The sequence below is a fragment of the Salmo salar genome, chromosome 13 (genome assembly GCF_965601325.2).
Source record: "Salmo salar chromosome 13, fSalSal1, whole genome shotgun sequence".
Lineage (NCBI taxonomy): Eukaryota > Metazoa > Chordata > Actinopteri > Salmoniformes > Salmonidae > Salmo > Salmo salar.
In genome coordinates this window covers 79,492,750-79,514,003 of record NC_138303.1, presented here as the reverse complement: position 1 = coordinate 79,514,003, position 21,254 = coordinate 79,492,750, and the positions used below count along the sequence as shown (strand labels likewise).

Below are 21,254 nucleotides of genomic sequence, written 5' to 3'. Positions count from 1 at the left end.
CATACCCCAATTTCTCAACGATGGTGTACAGTGACCAGCGCTACCTCACCACCACCAAAGACACAACAATCTCTTAAATTGATGACATCTCTGTTCTTGGGATGAGCAGGCCTATACAACTATGAAAGGGCTTGCTACTTGTCATCTTTAACTGTTAGCCTTGAAGTCATGACAACAGAAGAATACCTTAATTCTCACCAATTCAGTACGGAAGTCCTACCTGACCCAAAGAAACCTGCTTCATATTTTGCCTGATGTAGAATGTTGAGGACAAAAGAGGGGCCAGACATCTGGTTGAAATGGGGGCTTAACTTACTGATTTAGCCTTGTTTGTCCGGCTCCTCAAAGATCTGCTAGAAGCCATGATTGAAACAAACACAAGTGGTCTTGGAAGTGTGGTTTGATATGGGTGTGTCCTTTCCACCACCAAGACACACCCGTGTGTCAGACCCTCTAAAAAAAAAGGTTGTCTTGTCTTTCAGGTGTACCTCATTCCAGAGATCCCATGTTCCAGCCAAAAGAATGCTACACATTTGGCCTGATTTACAGTCTGTCGGTCTTCAGCCGGAATGTGAAAAGGCTGTTCCGTTGAGCGTTCTTTCGCCATACCAAATAAAACATTTTAGCACTGAAAGTTGATTGTTTTTGGTTGTGGTCATTTCACTATACTATGAGTCATTATAGATGAGCATTGCATTGTATTGATGAAGCTATTAGCCTCTTGACCTAGACTTCATGATAGAGGTCTCAGAACTTGTAAGCCAATGACCAATCCGAGAAAGAAACAAAAGATCCCCATTTCAGAGGTGGAGAACTGATCCACTTTATTGATTGGTCTGAACTCTTGTAATATACTACTAAGAGACATTGTGCGATACAAACATTGCATTTCAACATCATGGGATACACGGGTTTTCAAGTCTCAAATTTTTAAACAGATAAAAAAAGTTACCACGATGTTTGACAGATTTGGTGCCTCCGAAATGGCAACCTATTCCATATATAGTGCACTGGATCTGGTCAAAAGAAGTGCACTATATAGGGAATAAGGTGCAATTTTGGACAAAGACACAGCTGAAAAGTTGCACTTAGTCTTTTCCGGCTTCATTTCGATGTATTTTTTAAGATTCAAGTTTCGTAACCTTTTTCTCATTGCCGTTGTAAACACTTGACATCCCATCAAAAATAGGATGAATAAAATTGATGTTGAAAAGATAGAAAATAAAAATCTGAACATCAGCTTTAGGACAATTCAAAAGCAAAATGACACGGAAAAAAACAAGGAAATATCAGGTTTAGAGCAGATTGGGATTATTTAAGCGAAGCAAAAGCTGAGAGAACCAAAAAACATGGTATGCTTTCACATATCTGAAAAAGGGTCTTGCAATGGAACATTACTGTCATTATCAATGTTGACCTAGTCTTTTGACAAAACGGTTGATATTTATCTTGGATATTAATAGAGAATAGATTAAGAGGCAATGGACTTGAATAGTCACCATGACTGCAAAAAAGCAACTCTTCCTTAACAACTTGACTGTACCATACACAAAAGTAAAACAATTGCATGTGTCACACTACAAAGCCATGTACCAGCTACAAAAGACAGGAACTCGGTCATAAACATCCAGGTTTCCATTAATTATGGGCAAAGTCAAAGCACATCTCAGTACAATCCTCTGCAGGAGCTTGAATAAGTTATACAACAGGTAGTATGCTTTTGTTGTCAAAGGTTACAAAGCAAAAAGTGCAACAATGGTGCAGACCATTCTTTATGTTTGGTTAGTTTTGTATTTTTTTTGTCTAAAAACATAAAAGACAAATCACACAGATCAGTTTACTGTCAGGACAGTATAAAAAAAAAAGATAGGGACTACGGAAACAAAACAAATAAACAAAAAACACCAACATATTTCTCTGAGAAAATTTTAAAGCTGCCTTCTTTTTCTCCAGCCACAAGGCATGGGTGAATCTTGGGCGAAGGTTCCTGACGTACTTTAGTTACCATGACAACGTGGGTTGCAGAGTACTATAAGTAGAACATTCTGCACTGGTTGGAAACCCTAGAGAGACAGCTACGGGTCAGACTGTGTGCCATACAGTACACCCACCTTGGTGGTGGTCAGCTTAATCCAAACACAATTGGCTCATTGACAGAGTTCAGATCAACATGGGGGCCCAGAAGTAAAGTAGTCACGAGCAGAAGGAACAACATCAAGCTTATTAGTCTTCTTTCACCTTTCTGCTTGCTCAGTGTTCTCAACTTGTTCCAAAGATATTGGTTTTGTTTTTCTCAATGGTGCGGTGACTGACAAAAGCTTTCTTTAAGTTCTAGATCAGCAGAAATATTGTTACATCCATGCATCATCTTTCTCCACAGTGTTGCAAAGACAGGCATCAAATTACAAACGCACAATTAAAATGTTAACGTGTGTGTTTGTTTCATTCACTTATGTCAACAATGTTCAGGCTTTGGTGGTGCTTGGTGGTCAGGTGGATAGGGGGCCTCTGTCTCTCAGCTTCACTGTGATGGGGGGGTAAGAGATGGACAGGGAGGGACAGACTGATATTCAAGATTAAACCCCGCTCCTCCCCCATTCATTCAAAAACAAACATTTAAAAGCAACATTAAAATAAGAATAATCAAGTGAAGAAAAAAAACGGCAGAAAGTTACACTATTTACATACAATGATTTCTTATAGACAAAATCATCTTACCAAAAATCAAACAATTTCCCCCCAAAGAAATGTGTATTTTGTGTTGTTTTTTCATATTTATACATTACAAGTTCTTTATCTTTCATCATATCCTCCACCCAGGCTTCCTCTGTCCTGACAGGCTGTCTGCCAAAGCTTCTGAACATAAAGGGAGTCAGTCTATCCTGAAGATTAAAGCCTGTCAGAAGTCACTCGCTGCCTTTCTTACTGCTGGCAGTCAGAGGGCGCTGTTGCACCAAAAAGGACACCCCCACACCCTCTGTTCTCCCCACACTCATTCAGCACCAGTGAGTGAGGCTTGTTTTGGGGGGAGGGGGTGGGCAGGCAGGCCTGTACTGAGAGGCCTGCCCTTCCTCTGGGGTGGGATGAGGGGCAGGTAGGGCTCTAGTGGCAGGGCTCAGTCATCGCTGTCTGACAAGGTCTCATACTGCTCCGACAGTAGGGGCTCCCGCTCCCACACACGCTGCTGCTGGGACCCCAGAGGGCCTCCTGGTGGGGGCTGCTGGGCCTGCATGGAGGGGGAGGCCATGGAGGTGGGGGGCGTGCTGCTCAGCATGCGCATGGTCAGGGGGTTATAGGGGAACTGCATAGAGCCTGGAGAGAGATGTGAGACAGGATAGTCTTTAGAGGGATTTTTCTTATTTAGAAAATCCTGATTTCTGAATTCCTGAGTGGCTGTTAATAATGTGGTATTGTGTACACAGACAAATAGACGGTTTAAATGGGTCTTGGGTCTTACCTGTGGACGAGGGCCGGTCCTCCCAGGCCCAGGCCGGGGCCTGCTGGTGGTAGTCTCCCTCTGAGTGGACGGAGGAGACTGATGAGGGCCGCTCACCTCCTGCTGCCTGGGTTGCTGCGTATGCCTGACCTGGGTTGGGCGACTTGGACTTCCGGCTGTTGGCTTTGCTCTGCAGTTTCTGCTTGCCTGTTGTGTTAGCAATACGTTTTATTTGCACAGGTACAGTAAAATGCTTAACTTGCAAGCCCTACTCAACAGTGCAGTATTCAATATCAAAATAGTATAACTAAAAGAGGAAGCTATTTACAGGCTCAGTGCCAGTACCACATTTACAATGTGTAGGGATACTGGCGTATTTGAGGTAGATATGTACATGTAGGCAGAGATTAGAAGAAAGTGACTGGTAGCAGGATAAATAATAATAATAATAGTACAATAACAGTATGGCACCAGCATAGATGGTGGGTGTGTGTAAGTTTGTGGGTGTTAGTGTGAGTTGGGACTATTCAGGAGAGCTTGTTCCAAATCTCAAAATGTCAAAGTATAGGGTGTCCACCCACTGCCCAGAGTGGGTGAAAACGTGCTTTCGTGATAAATTCACCTCCTTATGCTATAAAATACATTTTTACCAAGACAGATATGATTATTCATGTTCTGAATTGTTCAGTGGCGTCTTTCTCGAACATATTATGAACAGTAACCTAACACATCCGACGATAGGCACCGAGCTCTGTTGATAAAGCAGTGCCGCTTCTTGCAGCGACTTTTGAGGATTTTACGTTGCGATGGTCTTCTGCAAAAGTTGTTTCCCCAGGTCGCAAAAAGCTAAATTAACATTACGAGCTGAATTATATGTCAAATTAATTGAAAATAAAAAGCTTACGGTACGCTCTGTGCTCTGTTGACATTTCAGAGATACGCTTGTTTTTCTGAGAGATCTTTAAGAAATACGATTTTTGTATTAATGAAAAGCGTATACTAAAATATATATACATATACAATTTAAATATGTCATGTCTCAATCGATCTTAACTATTGTTTTATGTCCTCTGGATTTGAGAAGAAAGACAGTGAGCCTGTCAGTTTGCCTTAATTCTCACACAGCATCCAGGCTAGCTGACGCAAATACTATTTTCCAGATTTTTTACAACTTTTTTCCTCTGGCCTCCATTGATTTAAGCCCTATTGGGACAGGATACATCCCCCAGGTAATGGTATTATGTGCACGAGCACAAAATCACCACATCTGTAATTTTAGTCCCGTCCAAATCTGCCATGTCAGTCATTTCACTTGGCAGGAAGGTTATTATCCCAGCCCTAAAAACCTACTTTTTTTCAGCAAACCCCAAGGTCCTCTGATAATGCATATCCTGTGCTAATCGTCATCCCTGTGTTTTGAGGGATATTACTGAGTTTAACAGGTGCTGCACCCAGTTCGGGTTAGAACATGGGAACAAATTGATGCTTAAAACAAAGTGCTATGCACGTAGCATACAGATGAATTATCTGTTTTGTCATATATCAACTTTCCTAGTGTCTTGTCTTTTAAAAGATGAAGTGGACACAATTGTACCAATGAATTAATAAATTGCAAAATACGTCAGGTAATTAAATATCTGCATAGGTTACAGTTCATGGTTCTTATTGATATGCATTATTATTCAGACTTTCTCTGAACTGAAAGCCATTAGGCTAATATTAGGCTATTCCAAGACATTTGAAATATCTTCAAGCCTAGGAGAGCCTCCAGGCTTCCGTCATAATGGTCAATTGTGAATGAGGAAAAAATAATAATTACAGGGGCAGTTTGGTAAAACGAATCCCGTCTGAATCGTCCACTGTTAAAACGGACATGTTGGGGTAATAATTACATAACTGCCGTTCTATAGTAATACTAGTCACGTGCGAATAGGGCTTTAGTCACCCTAATATTGGCCATCCTACAAAGGGTAAGAAAAACTCAACCTTTGAACAGATTATGATAGAGACCATTGGTTTTCTGAGTATCTACACAATTAACATAATTTTACCCATTGGTCAAAATATTTTTGATTGGACACCCTACAAAGTACTCTATTCCAATGGATCTTTAGAGACAGACAGGGTTAAAAAGGAGTGTGTGTGTGTGTGTGTGTGTGTGTATGTAAATACGTAAATGTTTACTCCTGTATAGTGGTTTCAGTCTGCTGCGTGTGGTTGTTTGCCACTGACCCATGCTCGGCGAGGGGTTGGCCTCCTGGCGGGCCTCATTGCTGGGGGTGTTACAGCTGGGCTGAGGCCCTCCCTGGTGCTCCTCTGGCCTTTCTTCCAGGTTGCCCATCAGGGCCTTCCGGATGATGTCCTCCAGGCCAAGGTTACTGGCCGGATCGCTGAAGGAGTGGTTCCTGGGGTTCACGCTGCCTGGCGGGCCAAACACACACACAGGACGAGGGGGAAGACATGGAACAGCCACCACGGTTGTGTTCATTAGGGTATTCAAACAGAAACATACAAAAAAAGTGTTTCAATTTATTTCATAACATTTTTGGTTGGTTTAAATGATTCTAGTATGTTTGAATATGAGTATATGGTGATAGAATATGATCCTATGCTGTTAGAAATGTTTATACTCACTTGAGCTGGTCACAGCGGGCAAGTTGAAGATCTCTGTGCCTGGTTGTGCATTTCCTGAAAGGAGAAACAATAGCATAGCTCAGTTAGCAAACGAAATGTCTGACTGCAAACTAAAATGACGCTAAAAGACAGAGTTAATCGTTAGTCGTTTTACAGTATGTCTTCCTATTACAATGTTACCCGTTGTTAAATGAGAAATGAGTGCAATGCACAGAAAATATCCTTTAAATTAATAAAATACAGTGCGAATTGAGTTCCATCAAATGTTATATTTTTTCTATCTTGGAATGCTTTCTTAAATGATGTTAGTACAAGGAAGATAAGAAGAGAGGCAACTTACCTACATCAGAATCCCCGACACCAGAGGAGTTTAACTTACGAAATATCTCCTGCTTCTTGGATTTCACCATAGGGGAGGTGTTCTCCAGCTTGGTGAAGAAGGAGGGCAGGTAGCTGACACTGCCAGGGGAGCGAGAGTCGCCCCTGTAACCAGAGAAAGGCCACCATGGGGTTAAGAGTCAGGCAGCAGAGCGATGATTAGGCTAGCGTGCCACTGGCACCTCCCCCCAGTTTCCACTCTGTTAGCATGCCAAACAGGTCACAGCTGCCCACAAGGCACATTCTGTCCATGGGCACTGAAGGTATCCAGTATCCACACGCACAAATGCACGTAGACATACAAAATAAATCGCTGTCATGCTTTTTGGTTTGTCAACTTAATGGCCGAAACATACATATATGTCTAGTGATATCATTGGAAGTTGCATTAGGTCAGGGGTGTCATTCCATGGAGGGCCTAGTGTCTGCCGGTTTTTTCTTTTTTCTTTTCAATTAAGCCCTAGACAACCAGGTGAGGGGAGTTCCTTACTAATTAGTGGCCTTAATTCATCAATCAAGTACAAGAAAGGAGCGAAAACCCACAGACACTCGGCCCTCTGTAGAATGAGTTTGACAAGTGTGCGTTAGGTGAACATAAAGAAATGCGAGAGCGCCCACTACTTAAGAAGATATGCCAGTCCTACACACCTCATCTCAGGCTGGTCAGCCTCTCGTCTCTGGGGTTGTTGCTGCTGCTGCTGCTCTCTGGCCTCCTGTTGTTTATCCTGGTAGCTCTGGGGAGGGGAGATGGGCTCATAACTCTCCACGGCCCCCCTGCCACCCCGATCAGGGGATTTACCAGGTCTGGGGAAGGGACAGAGGAAGAGAGGGAAAAGTGATAATATGATGGAATGGACAGAGGTGCACCACCAGGGTTATGTTCATTAGGGAGAAAATGTTTTGCATGGGAGGTACAACCTGAACTTATTGCAAACCGTTTAGCTACGGTTTACCCTACTAAACAGGCTGGCTTGGTCAAGAGGTTGTGTTGGGCTACTGGTGGGTGTTGTTACTGTACCTGGCTCTGGGCTTGTCAGTGGCGTTCTCAGGAGACACTCTGCTGGGCGTGGGTCTCTGGTGGTGTGATGGGGCCTGGGTCTGGTTCTCTGGGCTGTAGCGGCTGTGGCCCTTGGCACGGCCCCCGGGGCCCGAGCTAGATACTGGCAGCTGGGCGCTCTGGAATGTGGTGGAGGACTGAGGAGGATCCTGGTTCCTGGCAAAGTCCTGGGTGATAATATGCTATAAAAGGAGAAAAAGGAGAGGACAGACTGATCAGGGAGATGTTATTACTTGGAGGCACACCTCCATTTTCAGTCTCTACCCTTAAATGTTTGTATCCAAAGTTGTCTAGTATAGGCTGTTGTCAGAGTTGTTGAGATCATCATTTGCAGTTCAGTCGATGGATCACTCAAGATATCATCACTCAACAAAAAGTGGTATAGGAGGCATACTGTACATTAATTGTTGGTAAAGTCATTTGTATTGGTTACACAGTAGATGGATTGTTGGCCTTAGGAACCCAGTTAAAAAGGGCTATGAAGGAACAAGTCATTGGGGTCTTCTTCAGGCTGACTACATAGCAGTTGCCTGACAGAACTCATGCCTGGATCGCTGTTTAATATCAGCTAACCACAAAATATGATATAGCAATCTGATGCCTGACTGCGCAGGCAATGACATGGCATGCAACCGTGGAAAGCTACCAGTGTGTCTTACCGAGATGTGGTCAGCCAGGGTCATGACCCGGTGGGTCTTGGGGACCTGCTGGGACTGGGAGTACCCTCCGTCAGCCTGGGAGGAGGGGGGCTGCTGGGACTCCGTTGACTGGCGGTAGCGGATCATGTCAAAGGAACGCATGCCAGCTGCTGAGTGAGGATAACACACAGTTACCAGACTAAGTTGGGGAGGGTAGAGAAATGGGGGAGAGAAGTGATATATGGGAATGGAGGAGAGGGTGATATATCGGGGAGGGTGGAAGCCTTCCACCCTCCCCGTATGTCAACAGGCAGCTGATATACATTTGCCTCCAGCGGAAATAGCTTGTGGAGCGGTATGGTGACCAGATGGGAGCTTGTGGGGAATGGAATGGTGTCGTCTGCTCTATCTGTCGTACTTAGCTGACAAGGTTATTGGGCTGAGGAGTCATTCGGGACATGTCGCTCTGGATAAGAGCGTCTGCTAAATGACGTAAATGTAAATGTAGGGTAACTTAAACATTGCATAAGGAAACCAATACTTGAGAAAGAGATCTTGAGACCTTCAAGAGAATACTTCAAGTCCCCATATGACATCTATAGTAGAGGTCGACCGATTATGATTTTTTCAACGCCGATACCAATTATTGGAGGACCAAAAAAGCCGATACCGATTAATCGGACGGTTTTATACATTTGTAACAATGAAAATTACAACAATATTGAATGAACACTTATTTTAACTTATTAATACATCAATAAAATCTATTTAGTTTCAAATAAATAATGAAACATGTTTAATTTGGTTTAAATAATGCAAAAACAAAGTGTTGGAGAAGAAAGTAAAAGTGCAATATGTGCCATGTAAAAAAGCTAACGTTTAAGTTCCTTGCTCAAAACATGAGAACATATGAAAGCTGGTGGTTCCTTTCAACACGAGTCTTCAATATTTCCAGGTAAGAAGTTTTAGGTTGTAGTTATTATAGGACTATTTCTCTCTATACCATTTGTATTTCATATACCTTTGACTATTGTATGTTCTAATAGGTACTTTACTATTGCCAGCCTAATCTCAGGAGTTGATAGGCTTGAAGTCATAAACAGCGCAATGCTTGAAGCACAGTGAAGAGCTGCTGGCAAATGCACGAAAGTGCTGTTTGAATGAATGCCTACGAGCCTGCTGCTCCCTACCACCGCTCAGTCAGACTGCTCTATTAAATCATAGACTTAATTATAATAACACACAGAAATACGAGCCTTAGGTCATTAATATGGTCAAATCCGGAAACTATAATTTAGAAAACAAAATGTTTATTCTTTCAGTGAAATACAGAACCGTTCCATATTTTATCGAACGGGTGGCATCCATAAGTATAAATATTGCTGTTACATTGCACAACCTTCAACGTTATGTCATAATTATGTAAAATTCAGGCAAATTAATTACGGTCTTTGTTAGGAAGAAATGGTCTTCACACAGTTCGCAACAAGCCAGGCGGCCCAAATTGCTGCATATACCCTGACTCTGCTTGCACAGAACGCAAGAAAAGTGACAGAATTTCCCTAGTTAAAAGAAATTCATGTTAGCAGGCAATATTAACTAAATTATGCAGGTTTAAAAATATATACTTGTGTATTGATTTTAAGAAAGGCATTGATGTTTATGGTTACGTACACATTGGTGCAACGACAGTGCTTTTTTCACGAATGCTCTTGTTAAATCACCCGTTTGGCGAAGTAGGCTGAGATTCAATGACAAATTAACAGGCACCGCATCGATTATATGCAACGCAGGACAAGCTAGATAAACTAGTAATATCATCAACCATGTGTAGTTAACTAGTGATTATGTTAAGATTGATTGTTTTTCATAAGATAAGTTTAATGCTAGCTAGCACCTTACCTTGGCTCCTTGCTGCACTCGCATAACAGGTAGTCAGCCTGCCACGCAGTACCCTCGTGGAGTGCAATGTAATCGGCCATAATCGGTGTCCAAAAATGCCGATTGTTATGAAAACTTGAAAATCGTCCATAATTAATCGTCCATTCCGATTAATCGGTCGACCTCTAATCTATAGAGCTTTATCAGTCAGTAAGGGCTAGTTTCCCAGACACATTAAGTCTGACTAAAATGCACTTTCCATGAAGATGCGCCATTGACTAAGCCTTTTAGTAATTTCCTCATCATCTTAAATAAGCATGCCCCTTTCAAAAAAATGTAGAACTAAGAACAGATATAGCCCTTGGTTCACTCCAGACCTGACTGCCCTCAACCAGCACAAAAACATCCTGTGGCGGACTGCACTAGCATCGAATAGTCCCGGCGATATGCAACTTTTCAGGGAAGTCAGGAACCAATACACGCAGTCAGTTAGGAAAGCAAAGGCTAGCTTTTTCAAAACAGAAATTTGCATCCTGTAGCTCTAACTCCAAAACGTTTTGGGACACTGTAAAGTCCATGGAGAATAAGAGCACCTCCTCCCAGCTGCCCACTGCACTGAGGCTAGGAAACACTGTCACCACCGATAAATCCACGATAATCGAGAATTTCAATAAGCATTTCTCTACAGATGGCCATGCTTTCCTCCTGGCTACCCAAAACCCCGGCCAACAGCTCCGCACCCCCCGCAGCTACTTGCCCAAACCTCCCCAGCTTCTCATTCACCCAAATCCAGATAGTAGCTGTTCTGAAAGAGCTGCAAAACCTGGACCCGTACAAATCAGCTGGGCTAGACAATCTGGACCCTCTCTTTCTAAAATTATCCGCTGCCATTGTTGCAACCCCCATTACCAGTCTGTTCAACCTCTTTCGTGTCATCCGAGATCCCTAAAGATTGGAAAGCTGCCGCGGTCATCCCCCTCTTCAAAGGGGGTGACACTCTATACCCAAACTGTTACAGACCTATATCCTTCCTGTCCTGCCTTTCTAAAGTCTTCAAAAGCCAAGTTAAACAGATCACTGACCATTTCGAATCCCACCGTACCTTCTCCACTGTGCAATCTGGTTTCCGAACTGGTCACGGGTGCACCTCAGCCACACTCAAGGTACTAAACGATATCATAACCCCCATCGATAAAAAACAGTACTGTGCAGCCGTCTTCATCGACCTGGCCAAGGCTTTCGACTCTGTCAATCACCGTATTCTTATCGGCAGACTCAACAGCCTTGGATTCTCAAATGACTGCCTCGCCTGGTTCACCAACTACTTCTCAGATAGAGTTCAGTGTGTCAAATCAGAGGACCTGTTGTCCGGACCTCTGGCAGTCTTTATGGGGTTACCACAGGGTTCAATTCTCAGGCCGACTCTCTTCTCTGTATACATCAATGATGTTGCTCTTGCTGCTGGTGATTCCCTGATCCACCTCTACGCAGACGACACCATTATGTATACTTCTGGCCCTTCTTTGGACACTTAACTAACCTCCAAACGAGCTTCAATGCCGTACAACACTCCTTCCTCCAATTGCTCTTAAACGCTAGTAAAACTAAATGCATGCTTTTCAACCGATCGCTGCCCGCACCCGCCCGCCCGACTAGCATCACTACTCTGGACGGTTCTGACTTAGAATATGTGGACAACTACAAACACCTAGGTGTCTGGCTAGACTGTAAACTCTCCTTCCAGACTCATATTAAACATCTCCAATCCAAAACTAAAATCGGCTTCCTATTTTGCAACAAAGCCACCTTCACTCATGCTGCCAAACATACCCTAGTAATACTGACTATCCTACCGATCCTCAACTTCGGTTATGTCATTTACAAAATATCCTCCAACACTCTACTCAGCAAACTGGATGCAGTCTATCACAGTGCCATCCGTTTTGTCACCAAAGCCCCATATACCACCCACCACGGCGACCTGTATGCTCTCGTTGGCTGGTCCTCACTACATATTCGTCGCCAAATCCACTGGCTCCAGGTCATCTATAAGTCTTTGCTAGGTAAAGCCCCGCCTTATCTCAGCTCACTGGTCACCATAGCAACACCCACCCGTATCACGCGCTCCAGCAGGTATATCTCACTGGTCATCCCCAAAGCCAACACCTCTTGGCCACCTTTCCTTCCAGTTCTCTGCTGCCAACGACTGGAACGAATTGCAAATTTCGCTGAAGTTGGACTTATATCTCCCTCACCAACTTTAAGCGTCAGCTATCTGAGCAGCTTACCGATCGCTGCAGCTGTACACACAGCCCATCTGTAAATAGCCCATCCCATCTTCCTACCTCATCCCAATATTGTTTTTATTTACTTTTTTACTCTTTTGCACACCAGTATTTCTACTTGCACATCATCATCTGCACATCTATCATTCCAGTGTTAATTTGCTAAATTGTAATTACTTCGCTACTATGGCCTATTCATTGCCTTACCTCCTCACGCCATTTGCACACACTGTATATAGACTTTTCTATTGTGTTATTGACTGTACGTTTGTTTATTCTATGTGTAACTCTGTTGTTGTTTGTGTCGTACTGCTTTGCTTTATCTTGGCCAGGTCGCAGTTGTAAATGAAAACTTGTTCTCAACTGGCCTACCTGGTTAAATAAAGGTGAAATAAAAAATTAATAAAACAATAGTCCAGGTGCAGGCTTAATATTTGCCAAGTAGCTCAACGCCACCGTAGGTTGAGCGCGGACTAGAGTTTTTTAAATGAACCTCCCAAAAATGTACATCCGTAAACCCTAACTGTATACCCATGTTTGTCCTCAAATAAGAAGACAGGTTTTTGTTCTACGTTTGCTACGGTGTACCCTACTAAACAGGCTGGCTTGGTCAAGAGCTGTATCTGTACCTGGCTCTGGGCTTGTCAGGGTCGTTCTCGGGAGACATACCACTGACTGCTTCCTCGTTGCTGTTGCACTAAGACGGCAACTCAGCGTGAATGTACATGTGCTAATTGAACCTCAACAAGGTAACAGTTGGTGGTTGTATTTGATTAACGTTTTATTAAAAAGTATGGATTTCAGCAAACAAAGAAAGGCACGCAACAGGGGACAAACATAGTTATACAGAGTAAAGGGTTTAAGAATTTACATTGTTGAAGTATCGACGCATAGCGACTCGAAGGAGTTGGAGGTTCATTAAAAAAAATATATATACTCTAGTCTGTGCTCAACTCTGCAAGCTTAATCTGTGTCAGGCAAACCAGAACTGAGAAGACATCCTATTATTGAATGGCTCACAATATAACGCTTTCTTCTTACCTTGTGTTGCTGCCTGTGCGGCCCTGTCCCTGTCAGCCCTCTCCCTGTCATCCTGCTGCTGTTTCTCCTGCTGGGCCTGGGCTGGAGAGTTGGCTGGGCTGATCACCTCGATGGCTCCTCCACTGGGCACCTCATACCGACTGGATGTCACTGCAGGGGAGGGACACACACACACACCTTGAAAACAACCTTCTCACTGACATATGATCATTTTCTCTTTTTTTGTTATTTGCTATGTTATTAAGTCTTACATGTTAGAAATGCTGGGAATAAAAACAGAAACCAAATCTATATCCCGGTGTCCACCCACCCACCCAGTAGTATTACAGGACTGGCTTAAATCCTATTTGTCTCTGTATATAGTATCCATGTCCTGCACTGATCCCTGCTCTATTTTATTCTATGTGGAAGACTCACAGCTGCTGGAGGAATCGGAGCTCTGGGAGCCTCTCTCCCGTGAGTCCTTATCCGAGGCGATCTGACGCTTGATGATGACGTCGATGAAGTTGGCGGCCGTGATGGTGGTCTTTCCTCTGGTCCTCAGCTCCTCCTCGATGCGTGACTTGGTGGGGGGACCCTTGTCCTTTCCCCCCTGGGGACCACCAGACCCCTCAGCGTATCCTGGGTGGGGTTTCCCCCCTGGCAGAGACATGTAGGGAGACTGCATGGAGCGCCTGTCTGCCTCCTGCTGCTGCTGCTCGTGCTGCCGCCTGGCCGCAGAGGATGATGATGATGATGAAGACATGTCGTCGTCTCGATCGTGCTTGGAGGAGTCCTTGCCCTTGTTGACGTCCATCTGAGGGGCGGAGGCGGCAGCGTCCACCAGGGCAGCCAGGGCGTCGGCTGCAGTGCTGTAACGGGCTCCTGCCTGGGCTGCTGCTGCTGACGGCCTGGAGGTGGCAGAGAGAGGTTGAGGATTAATATTATGTATATATAAACTCAAAAAAAGAAAAGAAACGTCCTCTCACTGTCAACTGCGTTTATTTTCAGCAAACTTAACATGTGTAAATATTTGTATGAACATAACAAGATTCAACAACTGAGACATAAACTGAAGAAGTTCCACAAACATGTGACTAACAGAAATTGAATAAATGTGTCCCTGAACAAAGGGGGAGGTAACAGTCAGTATCAAAAGTAACAGTCAGTATCTGGTGAGGCCACCAGCTGCATTAAGTACTGCAGTGCATCTCCTCCTCATGGACTGCACCAGATTTGCTGTGAGATGTTACCCCACTCTTCCACCAAGGCACCTGCAAGTTCCCGGATGTTTCTGGGGGGGGGCTAGCAATCACCCTCCCATTCCAACAGGTCAAAGACCAGCTGAATGAGATTGAGATCCGGGCTCTTCGCTGGCCATGGCAGAACACGGACATTCCTGTCTTGCAGGAAATCACGCACAGAACGAGCAGTATGGCTGGTGGCATTGTCATGTCAGGATGAGCCTGCAGGAAGGGTACCACATGAGGGAGGAGGATGTCTTCCCTGTAACGCACAGCGTTGAGATTGCCTGCAATTACAACAAGCTCAGTCCGATGATGCTGTGACACACCACCCCAGACCATGACGGACCCTCCACCTCCAAATTGATCCCGCTCCAGAATACAGGCCTCGGTGTAACGCTCATTCCTTCGACTATAAATGCCAATCCGACCATCACCCCTGGTGAGACAAATCTGCAACTCGTCAGTGAAGAGCACTTCTTGCCAGTCCTGTCTGGTCCAGCGACGGTGGGTTTGTGCCCATAGGCGACGTTGTTGCTGGTGATGTCTGGTGAGAACCTGCCTTACAACAGGCCTACAAGCCCTCAGTCCAGCCTCTCTCAGGCTATTGCGGACAGTCTGAGCACTGATGGAGGGATTGTGCGTTCCTGGTGTAACTCGTGAAGTTGTTGTTGCCATCCTGTACCTGTCCCACAGGTGTGATGTTCGGATGTACCGATCCTGTGCAGGTGTTGTTACACGTGGTCTGCCACTGCGAGGACGATCAGCTGTCCGTCCTGTCTTAGGCGTCTCACAGTACAGACATTGCAATTTATTGCCCTGGCCACATCTGCAGTTCTCATGCCTCCTTGCAGCATGCCTAAAGCACATTCACGCAGATGAGCAGGTACCCTGGGCATCTGTCTTTTGGTGTTTTTCAGAGTCAGTAGAAAGGCCTCTTTAGTGTCCTAAGTTTTCAGAAGTGTGACCTTTACTGCCTACCGTCTGTAAGCTGTTAGTGTCTTTCGACCTTTCCACAGGTGCATGTTCATTAATTGTTTATGGTTCATTGAACAAGCATGGGAAACAGTGTTTAAACCCTTTACAATGAAGATCTGTGAAGTTATTTTGATTTTTACAAGGGTAAAGAGTAGAAGGGCTGTTATGTTATGTGAGCTTGTACAGAATAGCATTCTGAAACATATAGTGCAGGCCAGTATGCTCCTGACATGTGGTGCAGTTTGCAACTGAAAGGGTGCACATATAAGAATGGATTAACAGTACACGTACAGGTTTTTTTCTGGAACGAAAAGGGGCATGGGGCATTTTTTGACATTCTATACTTTCCATGGCTAATGCTGTGTTCTATTGCTTAAACATAATAATAAAATCAATACTGCTAAATTCATTGTTTTTGGAATTTAAAAATCTCCCTCTCTAGCTTTTATTTTGGTGATTGTTAGTTCTCAAAGATTAAATTATTTTTTTAAATTATATGAGCCCATTATTTTTTTCTACATCCAGTACTTTATATCTGGTTTGAAAGCGTTTTTCCATCACACACACACTCTCTCTCTCTCTGAGTGTACGTGGGGCGAGGGCTTACAAGGCCAGAGCGTAGTAGGCTTAGACTCACATGAGAGGGGTGATGACGCCCTTGCTGTTGGTTCCTTGGAAGATGCTGGGTCGCTGCTGCTGGGCTTCCTGTGACCTCATAGATGGGGAGGGGCTACGCAGGTAACCACGGCTTCCTGGTCTATCTGGCTGCCCTGGACCTGGTGGACAAACAAGAGCTGACTTCCATAACAGAAAAGAGCAATTCAAAGTTGGAAGTTTGTAATGGCTTTTTCAACACTGTCCCAAAAAACAGGCTACATTAAAAATCCCTTAACTCTGTGAGCAAATTTGTTCAGCCAGGTTCAATCAAAACAAACTACTATGAACTAGTTCGCACTGTATTTTTGATGACACTGTACAGCACTATACAATATAAAATGGCATTGAGGTTCACCTCCACGCATGTAGTCATTGGCAACCGCTGCAGCCACCACTCGCTCACGCTCTCGTTGTCTGTACTCCTCTCTTTCCCTCTCCCTGTTCTCCCTTTCTCGTTCCTTTTCCCTCTCTTTCTCTCGATGCTCCCGATCGCGCTCCCTTTCTCTTTCGCGCTCCCTCTCTCGTTCTCGCTCCTGACAGGCCGCTGCTGTAGCTGCGAGGTGGGCTTGGTGGCCTGTGGACACAAAGAAACAGACAACACACACACACACAGTAGGTTTACACACCGTCTCTACTTAGGGCACAGTCGCTGAGGGGTAGAAGGGTGGTTGGGCCGCCTTAAGCACACAGTGCTGTTGTGAATGCCTGATGACACAGAGAGGAGTGTCCTGCCTGGATGTTGATCAGGATAGACAGCAGAGATGTTCTGGGTACCATCTCAAATGGAGCTTTCTACTCATTTTGGCAAAACAAAATTACATTTCCAAATTAATGAGGCAAACTGAACATCTGATTTTGGGTAGAGAAGTTACTGCAGTAGATGTTTATTTAGATCTGGTCCATTGGTGTGTTCAGGTATATTCAGATTCTCAGAGCTCAGGGGAGTGCAGCAGGGCAGAGAGCTTCAGGGGGTTGAGGGTAGGAGGGGGGTATAAAGGAACAAGAGGGGGGTAAGAGAACAGGAGGGTCAGGTTGGTGTTGGGGAGGGGGGGGGTCCTCACCTGGAGATATGGAGGCTGGGTTGAAAGGCCTAGGAGGGAAAGGGGGTTGAGCTCCGGGGATGTAGGTGATGCGGTCCATAGTGGGAGTACCTGTTCCCCCAGGGTGAGGCAACAGGATAGTTGGAGGCATCTGGGCTAGATCAATAATCCCTTTTACAGACAGAAGCAAAGGGCCAACGGTGAGCAACACGAACCAAATCCATAGGATCAATTTGAGGTATGAATGAACACTGTGTACAGTAGCCTTGGTTTTACCAGTCACCTTTCTCTGAACAGTGCTCAAAAATATGTTTTTGTAATAGGGCTGCTTATTTTTTTTAAAGGTGTGTGGAGCGGTCACCTTGTAAGAGGCCATCACTGAGCAAATGAAAGTCTGAATTGAATGTTTGTCAATACCCAATTTATAAAACGGAGTATTAGCTGCAGGCCCAAAATATACGTCAACAAATCAGCGATAATAAACTAAAAGAAGTCTAAATCAATATGAGGCAATTTGTCAGGGTCATTTGCTTCTGGGCGTCTGGAAAAGGTAGCCACTAATTCACAAGAACACAGACTGCGTTCTACCCATCACCCCACATCTGTCCCTCCTCTCCCTACACCCCTCAGGTGACAGACAGACAGACAGACAGACAGACAGACAGACAGACAGACAGACAGACAGACAGACAGACAGACAGACAGACAGACAGACAGACAGACAGACTGCAGTACCTCGCGCTCCGGGAGGATAAGAGATGGCAATCTGTTGCTGTTCCCGTGGCGACAGGACCCTGGCAACATCGGGCCGTGGTATAACCTGCATCTGCTGTGAGGTGATATAATCGTTGAGGATGGTCTGCCTTGTGTTCTCCATGGTGTACAGCTGGTAGGTGTTGTGGTAGCCCGTCGGGGACGGCTGCCTTGGGAACATGTATGCAGCTGCATGGGGAGGAGGGGAAAGGAGAGGTGCAGATAGAGACCAAAAATATGAACAGCAGGTGAACAGATGGTGATTACTCTACTGACGTCAATGGACTCATCCTGAGACTGGACAGGACACTCAGTGCCTATGAATGAAAAATGACAAAGCTACCCTAGTTCACCCAGTCTATCATTCCAGGATTCAGGTCTATTATTGTGTTGTTCATAGAGGTTGGCTCAGGTTCATATAATATCATTTTTCCCCCTGAATACTTTGAGCATTTGACTGAGCCTGCATGGAGTGCCAAATGGGCAGGGTTTGCACTTTTGGGACTACTCCATCGGTTCCATTGCGCCAGGCTCACAACAAAAAAAAAGAAATGACTATTTGAATCCATGCTTGGTGGGTCAGGGTAACAGGGTGTGTTGTGTGTCCTACCAGGGTCCAGGACGGCCCGGTGGAAGAGGGTAGGGTCTAGGTGTGGAGGCAGGTGGAAGCGAGGCTCTCCGGGGGCCATGGGGCGGTGGTGGGGGTCAAAGGGGCTGTGGGAGGCCATAGGGTGGTTGGGGTCACCCCCTGACACAGGGGACTTGGCTGGAACACTCTCTCTCTGATTGGGGGTCATGGCACTCTTCCTATCGTGGGACGTAGGCTTCCCAGAGCCTGGACAGGGGAGAGAAATGACAATTACACAAATGGTTTTCATCAAAACAAAAATCAATAAAGTAAACATGTGTTCAACACTTTCAATGTTTGCAAATTGTACTGATAAGATCTAAAGCCACACATCATTGCTTGTGAAGTAATTGCTGTACAATGAAATGGCCTCGTGCAAATACATCTGACAGAAGATCTATGAACTGAAAGTGAAGACTTCGAGAGGGAAGGTCAGACAAGACGTACCCTCCTGTCCTCGGCCCAGCATGGGCGAACCTCTGGACATGGAGCTGGTGCTGTAGTTGACCGGGGTCCTGCGGGCATCTGCGTCTTGGTACATGCCCGGGCTGAGCTGGGACTTGCCTTGCTCCTGGTGGGTGGAGCGCAGCACGGAGGTGGCCGAGTTGACCACAGAGGTGTGGCGCGCCCGCTGCTGCTGCTCCGCCGCCACCTTGCTCTCCTCGTACTTGGCCCGCTCCATGGCCTCCAGCTGGGGCATGGTGGGGCCGTGGGGCAGCCTACTGGGACTGGTGATCAGGGACTTGACGTTGTGCTTGATGGCCGACTGGCTCAGAGGATGGCCCTGGTAGAGGGAGAGGAGGGATTGGATTGTCTGTTGGTGACAACGAACAGATAGCACTCACGCAATCACTGGCACACACACACACACGCACGCACACACAAACACGCTCTTTCCCTCACACACACAGCTGCAGAACACAAACGCACTTACCTGGGATATGGAGCCCTCCATGGCGGCTCGGCTGTTGGCAGCCATGTCGGGGGTCTTGCGGGGGTCCTGTCCAGGTTGCTCTTGACGGGGGATCTCATGGATGGAGCGACCCATCTCCTTAATGGTGTTCACCCCCTCGTAGGGTTTACCCTTACCTATCCCCCCCTCAAATGAGCGGATGGGTGGGCTCTCCCTCTTTATCTGCTTGCCGTACTTCATGCTCTCCTCATAGGCCTCTGCAGAGGTTCTGGGTGTACCTGGAGTGGGAAGAGAAAAATACAAATACATTTTAAAACTTGGCTTAATGTGCGTTTCATAAAAAGTAAAAATCATATTTGCTGAGTTTAACTTGCGGTTTTCAATTGAATTATTTACATAGGAGCTGCGATGATGTCACCTGATAACTTAATTACCTTGCATGATGGATCCAGTGATCATGGGCCTCTCCTTAGACTCCCCATGGGGACTTTCTCTGGGCAGGGCTCGGATTATCAACCCTGTCACACACACAAAGTCAGTCACTATCACCTAGTGGCCTGAATATATGCACAGAGATTAGGATAGAAGACAAAACTCACTGTTACGCACGCACGCACGCACGCACACACCCGCGCCTTACCCTCGAAGGGGGCTCCTTCTCTCCCGGGGTGGCCTCTGGCGACCTCCATCATATCGTGGGAGCGTTTGAGCTCATGGCCTGACCTGGGGCTACACGTGGCCTCTCTTGGGTTCTTAATGGCTACGGAGACAGGAACACAATATATGCGTTCATTTAGGCTGATTTAGATATACAGACCTAATTCTTGCTACCAATAAATGCTGATGAATGCCTGACTTCAGATGCACACGGGTACCATTTTCATTGTCCCAATTGACTAACTCCCTGGGTAAACCAATGCCCAGGATAAGTAATAGGATCATACACAATGCAATGCAGCACATTTCCAGAAACGACTATACTGTAGTATAAATCTGAAGTCCCATAACTAACACCCTACACTAAAACATATCAGATTTACAAGAAGATCAAGTCGTGTAGTGACCACTAACACAGCTTCGTATTACCGTCGTAGGATAGGATGTGTCCACTCTTGCCCTCATAGATGACGTGTCCCTTGGTCAGCTGTTCCCGGGCCTTCTCTGGGCTGTTCAGGTCCTCCGTGGTCAGCTTGGTGATGGTGCCCTTCAGCAGGTCAGCCGCAATGCTGGACCCAGACAGGGCTGGCGTGCCCTGGTCACACAGAAGAGAGGTAGCGAGAGAAAAGTAAAGATGGACAGAGAGAAATGGGTCCAATTAAGGTCAGAAACCAGGAACAACTCAACTTTTCCATAATAATGTTTATTTGAACTTACATAGCACTTTTCATTTCAAGTAAAATCTGCTCCAAAAATATTAGACTAATTCCCAGCATACATCGTCATAAGAAAAATGGTGCTATTAGATGTCCATAGACAGCGTGGTGCTTGGATACACATAACGGTTTAGCAATATTATTGTAACTGTAATACCTGTGTGATTGATCCTCTGGCTGGGTTGCCTCTGCTGATACCCCCATCCAGTGGGCCTCCTAGAAGGAAGACAACAGACAGAGGTTGGTATGTGTGGATATAGATGAGGGCTGTACAGTTGTTGGCATTATATTCCTGGTCAGAATCATTGAAGACTAATTCCGATTTTTCCCTCATTCTCC

At 45.4% G+C, this 21,254-nt stretch overlaps 1 protein-coding gene across 8 annotated transcripts in view; it reads right to left on the bottom strand.

The window, feature by feature from the left end:
- Positions 1–798: 798 nt before the first annotated feature.
- The window catches only part of ncor1 (nuclear receptor corepressor 1), a 121,982-nt gene continuing 101,526 nt past the window's right edge, over positions 799–21,254 (bottom strand). For 6 of the 8 annotated variants that reach the window (XM_082960352.1, XM_014137923.3, XM_082960355.1 and 3 more), the window contains 21 exons: positions 21,073–21,131; positions 20,629–20,794; positions 20,183–20,302; positions 19,977–20,060; positions 19,564–19,820; positions 19,077–19,413; positions 18,612–18,836; positions 17,984–18,190; positions 17,270–17,419; positions 16,564–16,782; positions 16,189–16,327; positions 13,768–14,240; positions 13,351–13,500; positions 8,165–8,313; positions 7,467–7,687; positions 7,097–7,252; positions 6,411–6,553; positions 6,071–6,124; positions 5,669–5,857; positions 3,458–3,643; positions 799–3,312 (listed from right to left, as the gene is read on the bottom strand). In XM_082960352.1, coding sequence (XP_082816478.1) covers positions 3,116–3,312; positions 3,458–3,643; positions 5,669–5,857; positions 6,071–6,124; positions 6,411–6,553; positions 7,097–7,252; positions 7,467–7,687; positions 8,165–8,313; positions 13,351–13,500; positions 13,768–14,240; positions 16,189–16,327; positions 16,564–16,782; positions 17,270–17,419; positions 17,984–18,190; positions 18,612–18,836; positions 19,077–19,413; positions 19,564–19,820; positions 19,977–20,060; positions 20,183–20,302; positions 20,629–20,794; positions 21,073–21,131 — 3,881 coding nt within the window. In that variant the 3' untranslated portion in view covers positions 799–3,115. The remainder of the gene's footprint in view (positions 3,313–3,457; positions 3,644–5,668; positions 5,858–6,070; positions 6,125–6,410; positions 6,554–7,096; positions 7,253–7,466; positions 7,688–8,164; positions 8,314–13,350; positions 13,501–13,767; positions 14,241–16,188; positions 16,328–16,563; positions 16,783–17,269; positions 17,420–17,983; positions 18,191–18,611; positions 18,837–19,076; positions 19,414–19,563; positions 19,821–19,976; positions 20,061–20,182; positions 20,303–20,628; positions 20,795–21,072; positions 21,132–21,254) is intronic. The other 2 variants (XM_082960354.1, XM_014137925.3) reach the window with 2 other exon arrangements.